General features: G+C 34.4%; 2 protein-coding genes and 1 pseudogene across 5 annotated transcripts; 1 reads left to right on the top strand and 2 right to left on the bottom strand.

The window, feature by feature from the left end:
• The first annotated feature begins 2,438 nt into the window (after window positions 1-2,438).
• On the top strand, window positions 2,439-17,797 carry LOC110107974 (bifunctional dihydrofolate reductase-thymidylate synthase-like). 4 transcript variants are annotated; one of them, XM_028696127.1, is made up of 13 exons: window positions 2,439-2,808; window positions 3,173-3,276; window positions 11,042-11,535; window positions 11,601-12,000; window positions 12,107-12,151; window positions 12,838-12,903; window positions 13,157-13,218; window positions 13,318-13,392; window positions 13,473-13,638; window positions 16,652-16,775; window positions 17,109-17,215; window positions 17,296-17,436; window positions 17,535-17,794. In XM_028696127.1, the coding sequence occupies exons 3-12, from the start codon at window positions 11,114-11,116 to the stop codon at window positions 17,404-17,406; spliced, it is 1,578 nt and encodes a 525-aa protein (XP_028551960.1). In that variant the 5' UTR covers window positions 2,439-2,808; window positions 3,173-3,276; window positions 11,042-11,113; the 3' UTR covers window positions 17,407-17,436; window positions 17,535-17,794. The 4 variants fall into 4 exon arrangements, with proteins under 4 accessions (XP_028551960.1, XP_020694108.1, XP_020694107.1 ...); XM_020838449.2 differs by lacking the exons at window positions 2,439-2,808; window positions 3,173-3,276 and adding exons at window positions 10,010-10,205; window positions 10,769-10,813 and having other exon boundaries at window positions 17,542-17,797; XM_020838448.2 differs by lacking the exons at window positions 2,439-2,808; window positions 3,173-3,276 and adding exons at window positions 10,010-10,205; window positions 10,769-10,813.
• LOC110107978 lies at window positions 7,754-9,873 on the bottom strand (annotated as a pseudogene).
• A 1,551-nt stretch (window positions 17,798-19,348) lies between the features above and the next one.
• Window positions 19,349-20,158, bottom strand: LOC110107977 (uncharacterized protein y4oV-like; the record flags this gene model as incomplete). The annotated part of the gene is made up of 3 exons (XM_020838454.2): window positions 19,349-19,628; window positions 19,713-19,906; window positions 19,994-20,158. Coding segments are annotated over 3 exons (639 nt in total), but the record flags the coding sequence as incomplete, so codon positions are not given.
• Between the last annotated feature and the right edge of the window lie 1,424 nt (window positions 20,159-21,582).

Here is a 21,582-nt window from a genome sequence, read left to right as displayed (position 1 = left end):
TATGACCGGATTTGCCGCAGATTTGACACGTCGGACGTTGGTTGTTTGAAATGTTCGGTCCTGCATTTGAAGTGGCGGGTTGATCAGTACCTGAGGTTGATCGGTTGTTGTTGTTGCTACGGTATTGTGATGTTCTTTTTGAGTTCTTGGATCGATTGGGGTTGTATTTGTTTGTGTAGAGGGCAACTGGCAGCTGAGACGGTTCTTTCTTGAGATCTTGATTGATGTGGAGCTCCTCATTGCAGAGTAACGAGTAGAGGGAGTCAAGATCGGCGGGAAGAGAAGATGATCGTATATAGGTTTTGATTGAATTGTATTGGGCGGGTAAACCATTTAGTGTGTACAGGATAATATCTTCGGGATCTAATTTGGTGCCAGACGCAGCAATTGAGTCGACGAGCTGTTTAATCTTTGCTAGATATTGCTGCATCGTTAGTGTTTGCATCTGAATGTGATGAAGCTCGTTCTTGAGCTGAAGGATCCGTGAGCGGCTAGATGCTTGAAGGCGTTTTTCAAGAACCGTCCAAACTTCGTGGGCGGAGGTGGCGTTGATGACATAAGGCAAGATTGTCTGAGATATTGTGGAGAAGAGGGCTGACATGAGATTGGTGTCGACGAGGCGCCATTTTGCGAGATCTGCAGAAAGAGTTTCCGGAGGAGCTTCGGCAATGCCGGTGAGATAGTCTGCGTACCCGTTTGCAGATAGGTGTTGATAGATTTGTGTCCGCCATAGCATGTAGTTCTCAACGGTGAGGGTGTAGGGAATCAGATTCTTGATGTTAGAGAGAATGAACTTCAATGTCGGCGGGATGAGGAGTTCTTGAGAGCCGGTAGACATGGTGGTAGTAGAGTCGGGTTGGCTGAGGGAGGTTGAATCGTTATCCCTCATCCTGGCAGTCTGATACCATGTGAGAGTGAAGAGACGGGAGGAGAGGCTTGAACGAAACAGAGAAGGTAAGCGGAAGAGAGGAAAATATTATTATTATCTATTGGAATACAATACAGGATATCTATATGTATGAGTCACCATGAGGAGGAAAATACAGAACAGTGTGTGTGGGACAAAACGCATAACTGCTTATGCTTATAATACTATGTATCTCTACGTATATGTTTGACAACCAACCTTAATCCAAAGTTCTTTCTCATTATTGGGAGGTCTCATTATTGGGAGGGGTAATTAACTATAGGGGTTTGTGCCTATAGAAAACCAAAACTTAGATAAAAAAGTCTTCACAAAATGAGGGTGAAATCTCTGGGTAGTGTCTTATTTCAAATCTAATATGCCTTCTGAAAATTTACCCATGAACATACTTGTTAAAACTCTCCTCGACAACCCGAAAACAAAATGAAAAAAAAAAAGGAAAGGAAGGGGGTCCCTGAAGAGATTGGGGCGCGAATTTTTGGAGCCCACGTACATTGGGGCTTGAATATTTGCAAACGACAATTATTTAATAAATACAGATTGGTGTAAATATAACACCCAATGTTATTATGAGATTAGCAGACGAGCTCTCTAAAGTCAAAATGGATGATGCATCACAATTAAAGTCGCTTATGATGAAAAATAATGATAATCATAGTCAATCTGCTATTCAAATATTTGATTTTTTTTTAGCTCATATATTATAGTATAAGATAATTATTGTTCTATAAATATATGTATTAAATCTTTAATGCTAATATAGTAAATATACTTTGACAAATATAAAACTTTTTTATGTAAAATTAACGATGCGTAATTAGAAAGCTACCATGATTATTTCATTTAAAAAAAAACGGCTTTAAAATTCTTAAATATTGTTGACCTCAATTTTCGTTAGAGTGCCCTCAACGGTTCTTTTTGATTGATTTAATAAAGTCTCGTCGAGCCCGATTCAAATAGAGTTTGCATTGATTCCGGTTCAATTTCATTAATTAAATTCCATCGAGCCTGATTTCAACTCAAATCTAATTTAAATTAAGACTCAATTGACTTTCTCGTGATTTGAAATTGATCCCGAATCAATAGATCAGATCCGACAATCTTGATTTCATTAAAAATATTTGATCTTGCTATTTTAGCATCCTCAGTGGCTTGATCTCCTGGTTTGAGGAGGAATGCAAGCCTGGTTAATGATTTTTCAACGAGCATGTATGGAAGGATTTCAAAAGGATGGAATCCCCTCAGGCCCGTTGGCTCTGATTTCGGGAGCCTCCCTTCGTCTCTGGGGTTTCACAACCTGAGACCGACGCCCTTGAGCGGGAGCAATTATTATGTCCGGTCAATTGAACGAGTTCAGAGGCCAATAACCACTCGCCACATCATCAAAAACTTGATATTGAGCACTTGGTATTAAGGACCATTTGATTTTTGACCGGGACGTAATAATTTCCGATTTTAGGTCCGGACACCCGAAATCCCTGGGGCTCGCGCTCTCGTCTCTCTTCGGTTCTGACCAAACTTTTATTTTCCTCCCCTTTCTTTTCTCCTACTTCTTTCTTCTTCTTCTTCTCCTACTTCTTCCCCTTTTTCCACCTCTCCCTGGTTTTCTTCTTCTTCTTAATTCCCTTCTTCCACTCTTCCTTCTTCTTCTCCCACCTTTTTTTCCATTTCTTACTCTCACCCATTGAGTCCAAAATTTAATTACTGTGTCTAGCTCTGTGATTGTCTGTGCACTAAAAAAGTATTCCAAGTGTGTATTTATGTGAGCTTGAGGGTGTGTTCATTCCGAATTTTATTGCCTAGCTTTGTTGTGCTAGTTGATTATCAGTTGGTGAAGGCCTGGTGTCTATTACGTTTGATTCTTACTCCATCTTAGTGATGAGGTATTAAGGATAGCATTGTTTAAAGTCCTTATAAAAAAAAAAAAAAAAATTCCGATGAATGAGATTTCCTTTAATTCTCTTTTCTATGCATATATGTTTTCTTGTTGAGATGATTATCACCTGAATCATGAGGGAGTTTGTGTAGATTGGTTGGGTGTGATCATCATGTTGGCTTGTTTTGTATGACCATTTGCATATAGCACACCAAGTGCTTGGTGAAAGACCGTTAAGAGAAAGTTATAATTATTTTGCTCATATTGAGGTTTCGTGGGGTAGTCTTGCTCACATGAATGTTTCCTTTGCTCATATGGCTTTCACGGTGACAGCGAAGCTTATATATGTGACAAGTATAGTATTTTTTCAGGTTATCAATTTACCTATATCTATCTTGTAATGACTGATTTGGTGTTCGACAAGCTTCAAGATTCGCCTTTTCTTATCTAGTGGTCACATCAGTTGAAGTTGAAGGTAACTTTCTCCTTGGACAACTTCTGGTATTGGTTCTGTTACCAGATATCTGTGATTAGTGCTTACATTGTTAACCAAGTGCAGTATTACTTTGTATCATTCTTTTTCTGTGCTCAAGTTCATTTCTACCGGAGAAGCAGTGGTCGTGATTTACCACTATTGTCATTGTGAATGGCTTCTGTTTGTGGGCGGATTTCCCTGGACCTACTTTTCTTATTATCAATCTATCAAATGATGAACCGTCAACTATTTTCTTATTTAGATCTTATTTTTCATAATTAAGTTTTCCTTATCTTCAATCTGACTGCTTTTATTCCATCGATGGCACATAAATAATTGAAAAAAAGGGGTTTAAATTATTATTTAAGTAAATATTAGCAGTTAAATGCTTGACCTATTGATACAGGAGAACTTTGATATTTAAACAAATTTTATATTGAACTTTAGTGGCATTTATTTTATTCCACGCCTTAAAATGTTTTTTTTTTATTGAAATTGATTAATATACACTTACAAGACATTCTCTTATAAACTTTGCAACACACCTCTGTTAAATCCTCAAGGTATTTGCTTCTGCATGTTTTTTTTATGAGGATCATGTGGTTGGTTGAATTTGGAAGGCATGATTCTACAGAAGTAGCACTGATGAAGTGGTTTGTAGTTTTATCTTGTCTGAGAGAGATGATGAAATGCAAGTTCAAAGAAACCATACTACTGCATACGAGATATTGATTCGCAAAAAGCTTCATGACTTTGCTAGTATCAAGGAAGTACGATGCTCTTTTATTTTCTTGCATAAATTTTGATGTGAATTGGGTTCCAAACTTTTTTGGGAATAAGTCATATGCAGATTTTTACTGTTTCTTGTGTTCTAAGCTATTTGAGAACAAGTTAGGTGCAGTTTTGCTCACTGGTTTTATGCTCTAAAATTGATTTGGAGATGTGTTAGTTGCAGATTTTTACTGGTTTCATGTTCCAAACTGCTTTTGGAAACAAATAGGTGCATATTTTTCACTGTTTTGAGTTCCAAACTGTCTCGATAACGAGTTATGTGCAGATTTCTCGCTGTTTTGTGCTCCAAAATTGTTTTGGAGAAGAGTTAGATGCAGATTTTCCCTGTTTTTATGCCTCAAACTGCTTTGGGAATTGATTGGATGCAGATTTTCATTCGTTTAGTGCTCCAAACTATTTTAAAAATGAGATATATATAGATTTTTGTTCATCGTATGCTCTAAGTTATTTTTCGAGATGAAAGTCTGGAAGTATTTATATATATATATATAGGATGAGTATTCATAAGCCTTTTATAAAGTATCTTTAGAAAAAATATGTTGTGGCTTTTCTCGTTTATGAACCATAAATTTAAAGGTTTCATCTTTTGAAAATTTTTAGTGGCATGTAGTATGAAAGCGGAATGGCTGTTGGAAAGCAACCATGTTAAGTATTCACATATCTCTAATAAAGTTTTTTTTTTCTTTTGGAGAAAGATTAAAGAATTTTCATATGCTCCAAATACGAACTTACATATGGATTTAAATGTAGCCTTGAATTCTCATTTGTATAGTTTCATTAGGATGGTTTTGGGTGGAAGTGTAATAAGTGATTTCATATATGTCTTCATTTGTAGCTTCTAAAATCATCTCTTCTTTCCTCCTTTAGTTGCTTGTGGTTATGAATACTTTTGGAGAGGAGCATGCTACATTAAAATATCTCTTCGCACGAGTAGAGATGTAGCTATTTGGAGTGTTTCTTTGGAATGTTGGGAGGTGTAGCATGTTGGAAGCTTTACGAAAGCTTTGAGTTGTTTTGTGCTGAGGAGTTCTATATCAAATTTTGCGGATGTTTTATAATGAAAAGTTTTACGATATTTTCCGATTGGAGAATGTTTATGGTTTTTTTACCCCACGCCAAATAAATGAAAGCACTTGATTGTTTTTTTGTGTCAAAAAGAGTTTTGGGTGTGTGATTTATGTAAGGTTTTTTATGTCGTTTCATTTAGAAGTTTTCATTAAGACATTTTGGGATTTATAATCTTATAATGAACTTTGTGTAGCAAGGTCTCTTTAATATCTTTTTGAAACGAATGATCTTTCTTATTTGAATTGACTTCCTTTTACTAGTGTTTGCTTCTAAAAGTGGGTTTTTTGATAAATGTGGAATGAAGGCTTATTTTGAGATTTGGTTTTGGGAACTTGTTCCCATTTGTCACTTTGAGCTTTATTTAGATAATAGCTTAGTTAGTTGTGTTAAATGTATCAAGTGCTTTGGTTGAATATGGGGACAACAAATGCATTAAAAACACATTCTTCCATATTCGTATCACATTGAATTGGGGAGAATATTATTTTAGAGGCACACTTGACTTCAAAGAAGTATGCCCAACAATAAAAATGTCTACATTTCTTTTATTTTTTTATTTTTATTCCTCTCTTTTGTTGCATTTTATCGTCTTTTTTCTGGGTTCTTGCCTTTCTTATTTTTCTTTCTAACTTGTGTTTTGAGATAGATGTGGTAGAAGTACTCACAAAAATAAGAAAATCCAAAGAGAAGGCAAGTGGCCCACCTGACGTGCAAATAACATAAAGGTTTTGTGTGGTGCTTCTTTTGGAGAGCAAAGGACAAGGAGCATTGGAGCACTAGACGAAGGAGTATGGACAGTCATATCCGAGCATCAGTCGCCCCCATTCAGTCTGGTGGGGGCGCTACGGGCGGAACCACCGGGTCATAGCCCCCGGTGTAGTAAGTCTCCTTAAACTTAAAAAAAAATTTAGGGACCCTCATGGTTGTACGCTCCTTACCCTTTAGGACTCTATAGAAACTTCATTTTTTTATAACTAGGATTACTTTCTTTTATTTTAGATCCCTAAACTTATAAACACATGTACAGGGTTAGAAGCACATCTTTTTCGTCCCATAACTATAGTGACACCTAAGGACAAAAATTAAAGACCGAGTATTAGATAACCTAAACTTAGGGTGCATGTTCCTTTTAGGATAGAGACTTTAAAACATAGAAAACTTAGTGACATATTTTTCTATGATTTATGTCTTAATCCATTAATAACTAATCAATAAAATCGATAATACTCTAAGTCAAAAAAATACTAAACTCATCTTAGATTTAGGGTTCAAGGCTACTACATCGGGTGCCTCGTAGTATGCCTAAATAGTGGGTTGGTCCCTTCTCTTCAGTGACTATAAATCTTATTTATCTACGTCGCGTAGATGACGCCACTTCTATCCTCTCTCTCTGTATTTTTTGAGTGCATGATTTTCTTTCCCTCATCAACAACCTCAGTCCCTTCGAGTGTGGATGTGAGCCGTGCATGTTGACTAAGCCACTTGAACCATTCCTTTTCTTTTGAGTAGGAACTTCCTAGTCTCCCTTTTGTGTGCTAATCCCTTTTTGGGAAGAATAATATTGGATTCTTAATCGAGAGTTTTCTCGGGCCCTAGGCTCGAGATGTAATTAACCACGGGGGCTTGCGTCCGTGGGAAACAAAATTCCACAACAACTAAACCCCACTAGAGCGGGGGAAACCCGTTGTTACGGTCAGGTCGTGTATATTACTACTCATCGGGGTGCGTTCGTGAGAGCCACTATCCTTAATGGTTAGTCATATGTGCGATCTAATCTACCCTTCCATTGACCCGTTTGCGAGGAGCGCGGAGGCCTGCGATCATCTCTATCCCTCGGGGTGGTGCGGTCGTATACCCCTCTACACTCCGCAGCTAAGCAGCGTCCTTTCGGAGGTCCACGAATATAATCTAATTAACAATTATTAATAAAAAATAATTAAGTATGAGTTGCATGTAAATCATAAATTTAATAATAAATGTATGGGCTTCTTCCCTCCACGGTTTCCTTTGCACCTGTATCTTTCTTCTCTTTAATTAAAAAAAACTAAGGGTTTCTAAGCTCTTCTCCCTATCCCCTATTATTTTGTTTCGATCTTCTTTCTACTTCTTCTGAACCAATGCTTTGCTTCTTGCATGTTCTCTATTTATCCTAGAATGGACTTCTTAAAGCATATAATTGATCACTAATAGAGGAAGACACTTGAGATATTATCTCATAAATGCCCTTTTATACAATTTGTATCTAATAATTTTGAAATTTACAGCTTGTCATTAGATACCAAATATAATTATTGAATCTTCGGGAAGCAAATACCTTGGACCTGAATGGTCATGCTTGATATGTGCTACTAAATCATGTTGATCAATTAAGTTTTCAAAGCCCAATCTGCTTCTTCATGGTCATGCTAATGAGTCCGAGTCATTTGGTACATCTAATAGATCAGAAATATCTTTATTAGTTGAGGTATAGATAAAATGAGTTTTGTTGGCACTATCTTCTACCTATGGTCTCTAAGTTCTCCTTGAAAAGGCAACTCATGATTGCTGATACAACTCATATAAGACTTAAAATGCAAATGTCTTCTGCACACTAAGCCCTGATGAGAGAGGAATAATGTATGGGCTTCATTATATTCCAAGCTTACAAAGTAGGTAAAATCAAACTCAATTTGATGCATTGTAGTAACTAATGCCTTTTTAAGCATAAAAAATAGATTACTTGGTGAAACATTTTTTTCTTCTAAATGAATCAAACTACATAGAAAAAGTACATGTCATAACAGAGGAGATTTAATAGTGGTTCCTATATAAATAAGGATTCAATGCTTAAATTTCATGTAGAATTTCATTTTACATGTATTGTAAGAAACTTATTTTGCTTGATAGTTCAGAAATTTGATTGCAACTCCGAGCATAATAGCAAAGAAACTTGCAAATAATATGAAAACAACTGCAACAACCCCTAGGTAATCATGCCTGTATCCAAAGTAGCTCTTAACAAATTCAGCCACAGTTTCGTTCGTGTCAAGAAAATTGTTATCATCGCCATATTGAGAAGAAATCAATCTGTAGAGTGTCCATGCCAACAGACTTGCCCAGTAGTACAATTTACACCACATAGAAATTCTCTATAAGATGAACAAATTATTTAACATAAATAAAGAGATGCATATTTGATAAATTAATTTAGAAGTCACAATTAAAAAAATAAATTTCAATTACCGTCCTTGGGATGAGAAACCCTGAATAAATATTCCAAATGCTGTAAAATGCTGCAGCTACTATTGCTGCTATGCTTTGGTTGGGGGTTAAACCGACGGTCATCATGCCATAGTATGTATAGCAAGACAAAGGCGAATAAATGAAGAACATGTACCAAAAAACTTTTGCTACTGTCCATTCAAATCCGATCATTAAAAAAACTATGACGGTATATAGTAGTGATTGAGTCAAGATGTAAGGTTGCTCAACTACAACCTGAATGTACGTACAAATTAACAATATTGTTGTTAAGTTTCAATGTATATATATATATATATATATACTAAAAATAGGAAATTATCAAATTATTATTACTTGTCCAAATGCATATGGCATTGCTGAATACATTCCACTTGCTCTCTCTCTATAGAAGACCTTACGCTCAATAGCCATAGTTGGTTGAACCCCATTAGAATAGAAGACTACTAAAAATAAAGCAGCACAGTACATGGAGCCCATTACATTGATCAAATCTTGTTGCTTTGACCTACAACCATGTAAAAAATTTATACAGCATGATATAGTTATTTGAGTAAGAATTAAATGAATTAAGCAGAAATATACCTTTTACTGCCAAGATCCCATAATATTGTCCCGAATAACAAGGCTATCAAAATTGTGAAGAGAAACCTCAGAGCGGTATAGGGAGGATTCCTCCAATATGACAAGTGTTGCTTCCAGAGACAAGCAATGCATTGGGTATGAAACATTTGTGGGTATTGTGTTGAAAAATGAAGATCATCAGATCCAGCAGGTGGTATGCTTAATTCTGCAATAATTGCTTTATTCTTCCTATAATGATTTTTATGTTAGGAATTATATATATGAAAGATTACATGGTCTCAAGCTCATTCTAACTTACTCATGCAATTTTGAGTTCTTGTATATCTCACTAAAATCAGCTTCTAATATATGTTCCTGAGCTATTGTGGTAACTTCTAACATCCATGTTGCAGGATTATAGCCATCTTTTATTTTTCGGATTCCTTCAATCCCCTGCAAAAGTTATAAATATATATAAACATGTTAGATCAAAATTGTGAAATTAACATAAGATTTAAGAACATCTTATGTGGCATTACCTCAAAATAACTAATGATGTTGAAGGAATGGTGACCCAAAGGCCCAAAATATATTTGTTTTCCTCCCAATTTCAACAAAAGGAGCTGTAATTATGAATAGAAAAAAGCACATCATGATGTAGTTATAAATGTCATGAACTTAAGTCATGAAAATAAACTCCTTATAATAAAACTTTAATTATGACATGGTTAGGATAATTTCCTCTCTTTAAAATCACATTTAACATGGTAATTTGATGCTTTGGGTTATGCCGTTTTTTAGATAGTTCTAATCTTAATGGAAATAATTGAAGTTTATTCATTCTATATTAATGCTTACCTCGTCAAATTATTCAAAAATGTCAATGCTAGGTTGATGGATTGTGCACACTATTGTCCTCTTGGTTTCCACCATATTTATTACATTTTTTTAATAGTAATTAGTTATTTAATTATTATTTATAATATTTTATAATGATTATTTTCATTTAAATCATTTAATCCTATTAATTATTTTGAAACAATTAAAATTTTTACTAATAAATCGTGCAGGCTTGCTGTGAAGGTAACTTTTTCCCTTTCGCGCGCTTCTTCGAGCAAATCCCGTAAATCCGCCGAACCAAAGAATTTCGTAAATCCGGCATTTAGAGGGAATTTTCCGTCATCCGCGGCTTTGATTTACCGTAAGTTCCTTCGAGGACGTTCTTCCTGTTGGATCGGAAGTCACGACGGGAGCTTCCCACGAAGGTAAATCCCTTAAATCCACGACACTACAGGGTTGACTAAATCTGGGATTTAAGGGAAAACGGAGAAGGAACGGGATTTAATTTTCTGCAGGGTTTATAGTTTTCATTTTGCTATTTGGCAGTATTTAAGCTAAATCATGCCTAAATCCTACAATAATCCTTATCCAAAGCTGCTTCTTTTTCTTCTGCTTAGAATTCTTAACACACAAAAATGACAAAATCTTGAAACATTTTCATTATTATTGAAACATCATTAAAAAGGTTTCTTACAATCACATTTGCTAAAACAATTTTTTAAGAGTGGAATTTAGCTAATTTAAAACTGGTTGTTTCCATTGTTATCCGCTGTTAAGCGAGGATTTTGATATATATGTTATAGAGGCATTTACAATCCTTTCAGTTTTTTTTTTCTTTTCTGGAAACTTCATCATGTTATATCCTGTTGGCCCTTTCTAGTTCAACTTGTTTTGGTTCTATCCAGCAAATTGAGCTTTTGGTGAATTTGTTACGGTGGCATTGTTCTTTTTATCATGCTTGTTTGATTGTATTTAGTCTTTGGTTCAGATGTTGACGTTCAGGATATTCAACCCAGGGATCATTCCTTTCAAGGTGGTTCAAAACACATATGTTCCCTTTAACATGCTTCTTTTTCCTAGCATGTGACATCAGCTGCACTTTTACGATTTTTTCCTTCTCAGAATTTACTTAATTCAATGTTAAATAATTTAGTATTCTGATTTTCAATTCTCATGGTTAATTCATCTCTTTTTTTTTTTTAATCTTTCAAGTTCATGTTTTATCATTTTCATAAATAGTTCTGTCCTTGGTTTTATACAGAAGAGGCATTCTGCCGTAGTTGAAACATTCAGAAGCATTTCAAGCTGTCAATATTGTCACAGTGCTGCTTTGATGGCGGATAAGATACTTGGAAACATACCTAATGGCATTGCAAAAAATGATCCTCCAAGGACTTTTGAAGTTGTTGTTGCTGCTACTAGGGAAATGGGCATAGGTAAAGATGGTAAGTTGCCATGGAAACTTCCATCTGATCTCAAATTTTTCAAGGAGCTCACAATGAGTACGTCAAATCCTGCAAAAAAGAATGCAGTGATTATGGGTCGGAGGACATGGGAAAGTATTCCTAATGAGAAAAGACCTTTGCCAGGTCGCTTGAATATTGTATTAACTCGTTCTGAAAGCTTTGATATTTCCACAGTGGAGAATGTTATTACATGCAGCAGCATGAGCTCTGCCTTAGATCTATTAGCTTCCTCCCCTTATTGTTTCTCCACTGAGAAAGTATTTGTGATTGGTGGTGGCCACATACTGAGGTGAGCTCTTTGTTGTTTTAAGATTTTTAGTTGTAAGGGAATGAATGTTTTTGACTTTGTTGCAGGGATGTGCTGAATGCACCCGAATGTGATGCCATCCATCTCACAGATATAGAAGCAAGTATTGAATGTGACACATTCATCCCAGCAGTTGATGTTTCAGTGTTTCAGCCTTGGTTCTCATCGTTTCCATTGGTAGAGAACAACATTAGATATTCTTTTGTGACATATGTACGTGTGAGGAGTCAGTCTAGTCAATCTCAGATTCAGTATGATTTTCAAGCAACTAATGGAAATTCTTGCAAGGATAAGATTGAAATCCAACAATTCTCGTTTCTTCCTAAAATGATATTTGAGCAGCATGAGGAGTACAGTTACCTTAGGCTTGTGGAAGATATCATATCGCATGGTGCTATGAAAATTGATAGGACAGAGACAGGGACACTATCAAAGTTCGGTTGTCAGGTAGTTATATGACATTTTATTTATGTTATTTAATCGCTTTTGATTGTTCATCACAAATCCCCCACCCCTAAAAAATATTGCTCTTATGTTTTTTTTTCCTCTCCAGATGCGATTCAATTTGAGAAGATCTTTTCCACTTCTTACCACCAAGGTACTATTTTGCTAACTTAAGAAAATTGTTATTACAAGGTATAAGCAACTGAAAGATAAGTAGCACTAGCTTTGATGTTGTAACTAAATCACCCTTTAAGATCTTGAATTTATGTGAATTGTGGCATGTGATTCCTATTCATTGTTTTTGTTAAAATTTAGTCAAAACATGAAGTGATTTCAACTATACAAATCAATAAAATCAATTAATGAGTTTAGTTTTATTTCATCAAGAAAAATAAAATATTTTTTTTGTTAACCATCTTCCATTCAACTTTGTTGTTGAATAGAATTTTCAAGCGAAAAAAAAAAAGATTTTTGTATAATGAATTCATTTAAAATATTATTTTTTTAATAATTATGATTATAGGTTTGATTTATCCTAAGACTTTTGATAAGCATATCTCTTTACAAATAATCACCTCTCAGTTACATCTAATCATGATGAAGTGTGATGTTTCAACTCCCATGCTCTGAAAAGGAACACCATCTGCTTAGTAGCTAGATACGGCATAATCTAATTGGCTAGCTTTCATTTGTTTTAACCTGCAATGTCAAAGTTTTTTTTTTCCCCTCTTTTTGTATACATATTTTGCTTAATAATGTTTTACTGTATGACATAGAAATCGCACATGATAGGGTTTTTCTCTTATGGGCAATGTTGATTTGTTAGAAATGGTTTCACAGAGAGTATTTTGGCGAGGTGTTGTTGAAGAATTGTTATGGTTTATAAGTGGATCGACAAATGCCAAGGTACTATATTCCCCTAATAGTTTTTTTTTGTTTTCCATGATATTTAATGAACATCTCATTTGAATTCAGTGTTCCAATTACCATTCCTATAATTTTTCATATTCATCATAGGATTGTGTCATTCAGAATTCAGCCTGTAAATGATGACTAGTGACACTCTTCGGCATGACCTGACTTCAGTTATTCTTTTTAGATGTTTATGTGAGGCTTATCTGTGTTTTTTAAGAAAAGAAATGTATCTTCATGTGAATAGGTTCTTCAGGCAAGGGGAATACGCATATGGGATGGGAATGCTTCAAGAGATTATCTTGATAGGTTTTTTTTTTAATCTTATATCATACTTGCTTCACTAATAGTTTCTTCTTCCAAAAATGTGCTGTGGTTGCATTTTTTTCAATTATTTTTCTTTTTTAGTGTTGGTTTAGCTCATAGGGAAGAAGGTGACTTAGGACCTATCTATGGCTTTCAGTGGAGACACTTAGGCGCCAAGTAAGCCAAAATATTATAGATCGTCTTGTGCTTTCTTCTTAAACTTAAAAATGTTGTTGATGATGACAGTGTTTTAACAGATATGTTGACATGCATGCGGATTATTCTGGGAAAGGGTTTGACCAGCTCTTAGATGTTATTGAAAAGATAAAGAAAAAACCAGATGATGAACAGATTGTTCTATCAGCTTGGAATCCTTTTGATCTCAAAGAAATGGCTCTTCCGCCTTGTCACATGTTCTCTCAAGTTAGTTTTCTTCATAAATATATTTTTTATTGTTTTTTATGTATTTTTACTTTGTTTATCGATTTTTTTTTCTTTTTTGGAATGGCATAGAGCTCAGATAAATTGTCTTTGAAGTGAACTTTTACTACTGTTTTTACTTCAAACTCCTGATCTGTTTGAGCATAACATCTTCCCTTTGTTAAATGTAGCAGGCTTGCTGAGACCTACTCTAATCCCATATTGTGATGAGATAATTTAATGATATTATTTTTTAAATAAATATTTCTATTTGTAAGCATATAACATGAATATACTATAAAGAAAGTGAAGTCATGAATCAATATAATTAATGGAGAATAAATGCATATTTTTTCAAAATATATAATCTTCTTTTGTAATGATATTATTTTTCAATAAACATGATACACTAGTAGTGTCAAGTTACAGTACACATGAAATTTAGTGGGTCAATAGTGATAGAATTTTAGAGCATTAATGACTAATCGTTGGCTTTAGCAAAGTTTCTTTTAAAACTTGTGAGTTTCAATAATACTTGAGTTTCATTTAAAAATTCACCTTGAAACATCTACAACAACAACACACAAGCCTTTATATCACTACTTAGGGTCAGCTACATGAATCATTTTTCTCCATTGTGTCATGTTAAGAGTTAAATTCTCATTTAAATCTAATAAAAAATATCATTTCTAATATTTTCTAACCAAATCTTTTTAGTTCTACTCAACGTTTTAAAAATCGGACTGGACCGGCCGGTTTAACCGGTTGAACCAGTACCCGGCCGGCCGGTTCGTTTTAACACCAAAACCGGCAAAGCAGGAAACCGGATTTGAACCGGTCGGACCGTGAAACGGGCGAACTGGAAACCGGACTCGAACCGCCCCGTTAAACTTAGACGCATCTTCAGTCGTTGGATTTCAATCGTGCGGTTTTTGAGAAATAAGTAAATAAGTATGTGAAGTAAAACTGTAAAACCTAGCTTCTTTTTCTCCTACTCCCGTAAGGCCGTAACTCCCGAAGCCGCTCCTCTCCTCTGCTCCTCCTTCGTCGCTGCAGCTTCTCTATTGGTGCTCGGATTTGTGTGTAGCAACTGCAGAAGACAAAGAAGCATAGGAGATTTCGGCTTCAATAATAGTTCATCTCGTTAGTGTTCTAGATATCCCCCTCTCTATTTTCTATGTTGAACATTTTTGTTTTTTTCTAATATTTCAACTCTTTTTTCATTTTTTTGCATTAGTGATTTTCTGCCTTTGTTCTTCTACATCTACCTCATATTTGTTGTGATATTTTTGGATATATCTTTCCTTTGATCTGCTTTTACTTTAGTTATTTTTCTCAGTTTAGAGAATGAGATGCATTGAAGATATTTTTTGGAACATGCGAGAGAGCACAATATGGTAGTTTTTCATCCCCTGATTTGTTTTATTATTTTCTCACCTAAGTTGATTTCTAGAGAAATGAGTGATATTTTTCGCAATTGCTGTCATGTGGTCTATAGTCGGATTTGTCTACTATTTTATAGAGATGAATAAAATAACTCGGAGGAAACCAGCACTGATGTTTTGCTCCGGCATCAGAAGCGTAGTTACCAGCTCTAAAACAAACCCTTCATCTTCTGTCGTTTAGATTAATTAACTTCAGCCTTGGTTATTTGCCTGTGGTGTTTAGAAATATCAAGTTAGAAAAGCTAGTTCATGGTAAGGAATCTGTTGTATTGCTGGATGCAGATTTTTTAAGTAGGAATCAGACATTGAAGCTACAGCAATTCACTGCTGAAATGAAGGATTTGATGTATTTTGAAGAGGAAAATTTAGACGTATTATTTGATTATTTTGATATGAAAATGAAATGTATATTGTATAGTGAATGCATTAGATGAAAATTTTTCATTCATTTTATAATTTTTAATAATATTATTATTTATTACGTCATCCGGTTCGACTCCGGTTCAACCGGTCGAACAGGTCAAACCATGAACCTTTCCTTCCGGTTCATTGTCCGGTCCGATTTTCAAATTGGTTCTACCTCTAACTTTTTTAACATAAGTCAAATCTAATACATCTACTCTCCTAAACGGGCTTCGTAAGGCTGCTGTTTTATGTGAACCAAATCATCTAAGACAACTTTCTCTAATCTTATCTTCCACTAGAGCTACTCCAACCATCCCAAAGGACCCAAACACAATTTTTTTTCTTGCCTCAAGCTTGAAGTCACCAAGTAAATAATGTATAGCTCTTTACTCTTCTTTATTATTGCATTGTGTCATTCTAGCGTGAAAATTAACAAATTTAATGATTAATATGATTTTTTCTTTTTAATGGAACAAAACCTTTTGAGAATGAAATAATGATATAGCCTGGCATATGTATGCACCAAATTGCTCATACTGAGCTCAAGTCAACCCAACTGGTTAAATGATGTTAATCTCACTGGTCAATTAGATCATATCAGACTAATAAGTGTTATATGTGAGTTCATTTCTTATATAGGAAGCTTTATAGGAAGTTTATGTTAGTAATGAGATATAATTGATATTTTTTAATGCCAAGATTTTATTATGTCATATCATGAAATCATATATTTATTTTTTTTAATCTTTTTAATATAGTCTTGTGTCTACTCGCACTTATAAATAGGGGGCTAAAGGACATGTTTAACATAGAACTATTTATTGGTATTTATTATTGTGTTCTCCCCCCCAAACACACACACGCATCCATTTACTTTTTGTTTTCAATATCGCAAGTAAGGTCAGATTAATGCTCATTGAAAAAATTGGATTCAACACCCTTTTATGTTTTAATTGAGTACATGAATATGAATATGAAAAAAAGGATGTTGTTTATGTGAAATAGTTATAAGAATGGATAAAAGTTAATCAAAAGATTGATCCAACTTAGAACTCAAATAAATTCAATTCGTAGCAAGAATAAATATATAAAGAAGAATTCATAAAACTGAATCAAAAGGTTAGTATAAGATTGTTATTGCTAATGATGCTGATTTTTTTTTTCAGTTTTATGTGAAGGATGGAGAACTTTCATGTCAAATGTACCAGCGTTCTGCAGATATGGGTCTCGGTGTGCCATTCAACATTGCTTCATACTCACTCCTAACATATATGATTGCTCAAGTTTGTGGTAATTCTCTTAGCCAACTCCTTATGTATAGCTCTTTTTTTTTTATTCTTGAAAATCTTTTGGTTTTTCCCCAAGAGTTTATCCTTTGATGACTTTGTTAAAATTATCTCTTCTCATCATGCTCAATAGTTTTTAAGACAATTTTAAGCATTTCATTTTCATTCAGACCAATGGTAATAAGTAAGTAATAGGGTTCGTGTAGTGAAGATGCTTAGCTCTTTGCCCTTCAGAGGTTTACAAAAATTCAACATTGATTAAATAAATGTTTTAGCAATTTCAATTTTTTTGAATGTAATTTCTTTACCACTCTTTGTTGTTTATTTCAATGAGCAGATCTCGTTCCTGGGGATTTTACTCACCACATTGGAGATGCTCATGTTTATAGGACTCATGTAAGGCCATTGCGAGAGCAGATTCAAAAGCAACCTAAACCATTTCCGGTAAGAATCTATATATCAGCATGGAATTTTATTTAAAGTTTCATTATAATATCTTCAATGGCTTCTCAAATGCATTGCAGATTCTAAAGATTAATCCTGAGAAGAAGGATATTGATTCTTTCACTGCATCTGATTTCTCCCTTGTTGGTTATGATCCTCATTCCAAAATCGAGATGAAAATGGCTGTGTAGAGCCCGCCCTCTCAGTATAATAAAAAAAAGGTGTTAGAAAAATCAGTTGCTTTCCATTGCTTTTCTTTAATGTTATTGGATTCTATTTATTATTTTTATTGTTATTATTTTAAAAATTTTCGATGCAGAATACAGATGGATGTTCAGTGAGTTATCCTCCAGGGGAAGCAGGCATATTAATTAAAAATGCTTCGCAGGTTTTTGTATTTTAGGTCTTTCTTAGGATAGTTTTTTTATTTTTTTTATGCTATTTATTGAAGGGAGTGGCAGTGAGAGGAGACGAACGAGCCTTGGGTTTTTGTTTGTCTGCCTACGAGTTTCATGTGTCTTAGTATTATTATTATAAACCTTGTTGAGGAATTTTGAAAATTGAGAGAATTTTGCTTTACCAGTGGGATGTTTATGTGTGGAATGGATTATGAGATTTTTTTTTTCTTTCTTAAATTGATCTTACGACGTACATTTTTAAAAATGAAAACAGGAATGCATTTTTCTTCTTCTAAAGAGAGCTTATGTTTTCTAATGATGGGAAATGTAATAGCATGGATTTGTACTAATTGGAGCTAATTATTTGTATAAATTCAGCTCGAAGAGATGCATACTGCTGGATTATGTATTAGTCTCTCTTTATGGATATGGATTTTGTACTCCTTGACTGTGTCTGTCATAGCATGTTCTACGGGCAAGACCCATTACTTGTGTTCAACAAGGTGGTTTGGACAAATATTTTTCTATTTCAGTTGGATTACATCAAGGACCGGGCTTAAGCCCATATCTTTTCGCTCTAGTCATGGATGTCTCACTAAACAAATGCAAGAGTTTGTACCCTGGTGTATGCTTTTTATTAATGATATTCTTCTTGTTGATAAGACTAGAGATGAAGGTAAACTTGAATTATGGAGGTCAACCTTAGAGTCCTAAAGGCTTTCATTTGAGTAGATCTAAAATTGAATATATGGAGTGTAATTTTAATAATCATAGGCCTAGTGAGAGGATTGTGAGTTTGAGTCATCAAGTCATTAATAAGAGTACACATTTTAGATATGTTAGATCTATTGTGTAGAGTGATGTTGAAATAGATGGGGATATTATTAGTAGAATTTAAGTTGGATGGTTGAAGTGGGGAAAGAATCAGGCTTGTTGTGTGTAGAAAAATCCCCCTCAAACTTAAGCGAAATTTATAAGATGGTGGTGAGACTTACAATGCTTTATGGTGCAGAATGTTGGGCATTAAAAAAGAAGCATAATATTAAGTTTTGTAGAGATGAGAATGCAAGTGGATGAGAGATTTTACTTTTAGAAACAGGAATTGAAATGAGCATATACGTGAAAATGTTGGAGTAGCTCTAGTGGAAGATAAGATTAGAGAGAGAGAGAGAGAGAGAGAGAGAGAGAGACTTTAGATGGTTTGGTCACATAAAACGGTGGCCTTCTGATGACTCGTTTAGGAATGTAGATGTATTAGATTTGACTTAAGTTAGAAAAGGTAGAGGTAGAACCAAAAAGACTTGGTTAGAAAATATTAGAAATGACCTTTCTTTAATATATTTAGATGAGAAGTTGGTTCTTAACAGAACACGATGAAGAAAAAAGACCGATTCCACATAATGGGATAGAGGCTTTTTGTTGTTGTTGTAGTATTAAATTCTTAATGACTTAATTTTAGGATGCACAAATACACTAAGGTTTTGATTTTAAAGATCTAGTTATCAGTTTTATAAATAAGGAAGCTTTTAAGCGATATGATATGTGCATAAATCTCTGAATAGATTACATGACATTGTCTTATCATGGTCTAAATTTATTCATCAGTTATTAAAGATTCTTGCGTTCACCAAACACACGCCTATTACCTCTGTGATAAAAATTTCGCTTGCTAATCCTCTCTTATTCAAGCATTTTGCATGCAATATTAAACAATGCAAAGAACAGCTAGTTCAATTTATAAGCGCATGGTTAGAAGTTTACCTCCATGGCAGAGAATAATAACATGAGGATTTATGGCAACAGTAGCATCTGCAATGGCTTGAACACGGTTGACACTTTCCTCCAATGTAAGATAAGTTTTTGCACCAATTGATCCAGCAGTAGTAAGACCCATGTGCGCAACAATAATATTAGCACCAGCCTTTGCCATCCAAGTAGCTTCATCTTCGTTGAATGCATAAGGAGTTGTTAAAAGACCAAATCTATGAGCTTTGTTGATCATCTCGGTCTCCAATCTAGATAAGTTTTTTTTTTTTAGTCCAATAATTGAAATAATAACATATAACTGTGAAGGAAAAGATAATTCTGAAACCACTTACCCATAGCCCATTCCTGTTTCTTCCAGATTTTGGAGGAAATTACCATCAAACAGTCCAACCGTTGGAAAATTCTTAACCCCAGAAAATCCAGTTGCTTCTAGCTGCTTCAGAAAATAGTCCATTCGACGAAATGGATCAGTGGCACACACTCCAGCAAGAACTGATCTGGAATAGTTTGGCAATGCTGAAAGTTTCTTCTTTTTCTTCTTTCCTTTCTACGTAATTTTGCAAAATTTAATATATTTCATACTTCCACATTCTAAAACGGTATATGAACTTACAGGCAGCACTTCATTAGCCATGTCAAGTAAAACTGCATTTGCATCAGCAAAAGGTAATAGCCCTGCCAAAGAACCTCTTCCGGCCATGCGGAATCGCCCAGAATTATATACAACTATCAAATCAACACCTCCAGCTTCTTCAAATTTTGCAGATATGCCAGATTTTAAATTTTAAAAAATAACAATATAATTGTATAAATATTAATATAAATAATAATAAATAGGGAGAAATTGCTAAAAGAATATCCGTTCAAATTTTCATTGTTGTTAACTTGAATATGAACTTTAGATGTGTTGATTTGAATTTCAATGGGTTGAGTCAAAACATTACAATAAAGAACTAGTGCTAATTATAAAATATTTAAAATGCTAGCTAGGGACATTGAGTTCATATAGAAACCACCACATAGATATGAACTAAGAAACAAAAATTAGAATTGATACAAATAAGTTACATTTTAAATGAAAATATATTTTTTATGGTTGCATCACATGGACCCATGAAGTTAAATAGACAACTTGTTCCAAAAGTGAGATATATCCTTCTATTTTATTTTTAAGGATGAGAGTAACAAGATATAATGAATTTCAACCTTTAATATTTGTTATAAGTTTTACGAGAATAATATTTCATTAAAAATTTACTAAATTACAAAAATATCACCTTAATTAAACTTATATGTCGTTATGCACACATGTTGAATAGAAGCCAACATATATTGCATGTTATCATGTTTATTTGTATGTTTTCATTTATGCATGATATTGTTATTTGTCATTCATAACAACTGAGTAGCTCATTTTTATGTTAATGTAAAACAAGAAAATTACTATGAAATATAGTGTTAATGAATGTTATCATTCGCTATGAGTTCATCTCCTTGTTTCCATAATGTGAGAGTAAGAACACATAATAGAGTACAAACAAGCCTATCATATAAAGAGAAGAAACTAGGCTCCCCCCATGAGCCATCATTTAGTTGGTTCTTAAGGATCCATTGAAGTGTTGTTGGAAATTGTGGTTTGTTTGGATCATTCACTGATGGAATTCTTGCAATCCATGCTGTGTCATAGGCTGATGGGCTTATTTCACCATCTCCCAACGATAAGAACATATCCTTGATTTCTCTTACTAAGGTTTCAATCCTCCCATCTTGTTCACCCACATATACCTCATTAATTGCATAAATTAGAGATGCTAGTGTTAACTTACTCCGGCAGTAAGTTTACCAATGCAAGATTAATCCCACTACCACACATGGCCCTCTGTGCCTGGCAGACGCGCGTTCTCCTTAAAATCCTGCAGAGCCGTTATCACATGTTAGTTACAGCATGAATTAACATATATACATGTGCACTGTTCATTCGAAAAATAGAAAAGAGAAGAAGCTGAAATCCATTTCTCTGTCTTTGCATTATTCTAACGGCTCTGCAAGATTTTAAGGAGAACGTGCGTCTGCCAGGCACAGAGGGCCATGTGCGGTAGTGAGATTTTTTTTTGGACATTTAGGCCATTTAAGGCAAACTCACACACACAATGCATACACATAGACTCAAACCCTGGACCTCTTAGTTGGAAGCCTAGGCTC

Source organism: Dendrobium catenatum, unplaced genomic scaffold (assembly GCF_001605985.2).
Source record: "Dendrobium catenatum unplaced genomic scaffold, ASM160598v2 fragScaff_scaffold_716, whole genome shotgun sequence".
NCBI classification, from domain to species: Eukaryota; Viridiplantae; Streptophyta; class Magnoliopsida; order Asparagales; family Orchidaceae; genus Dendrobium; species Dendrobium catenatum.
The sequence above is the reverse complement of the archived record's forward strand: the minus strand, read 5'-3'. Positions and strand labels throughout refer to the sequence as shown.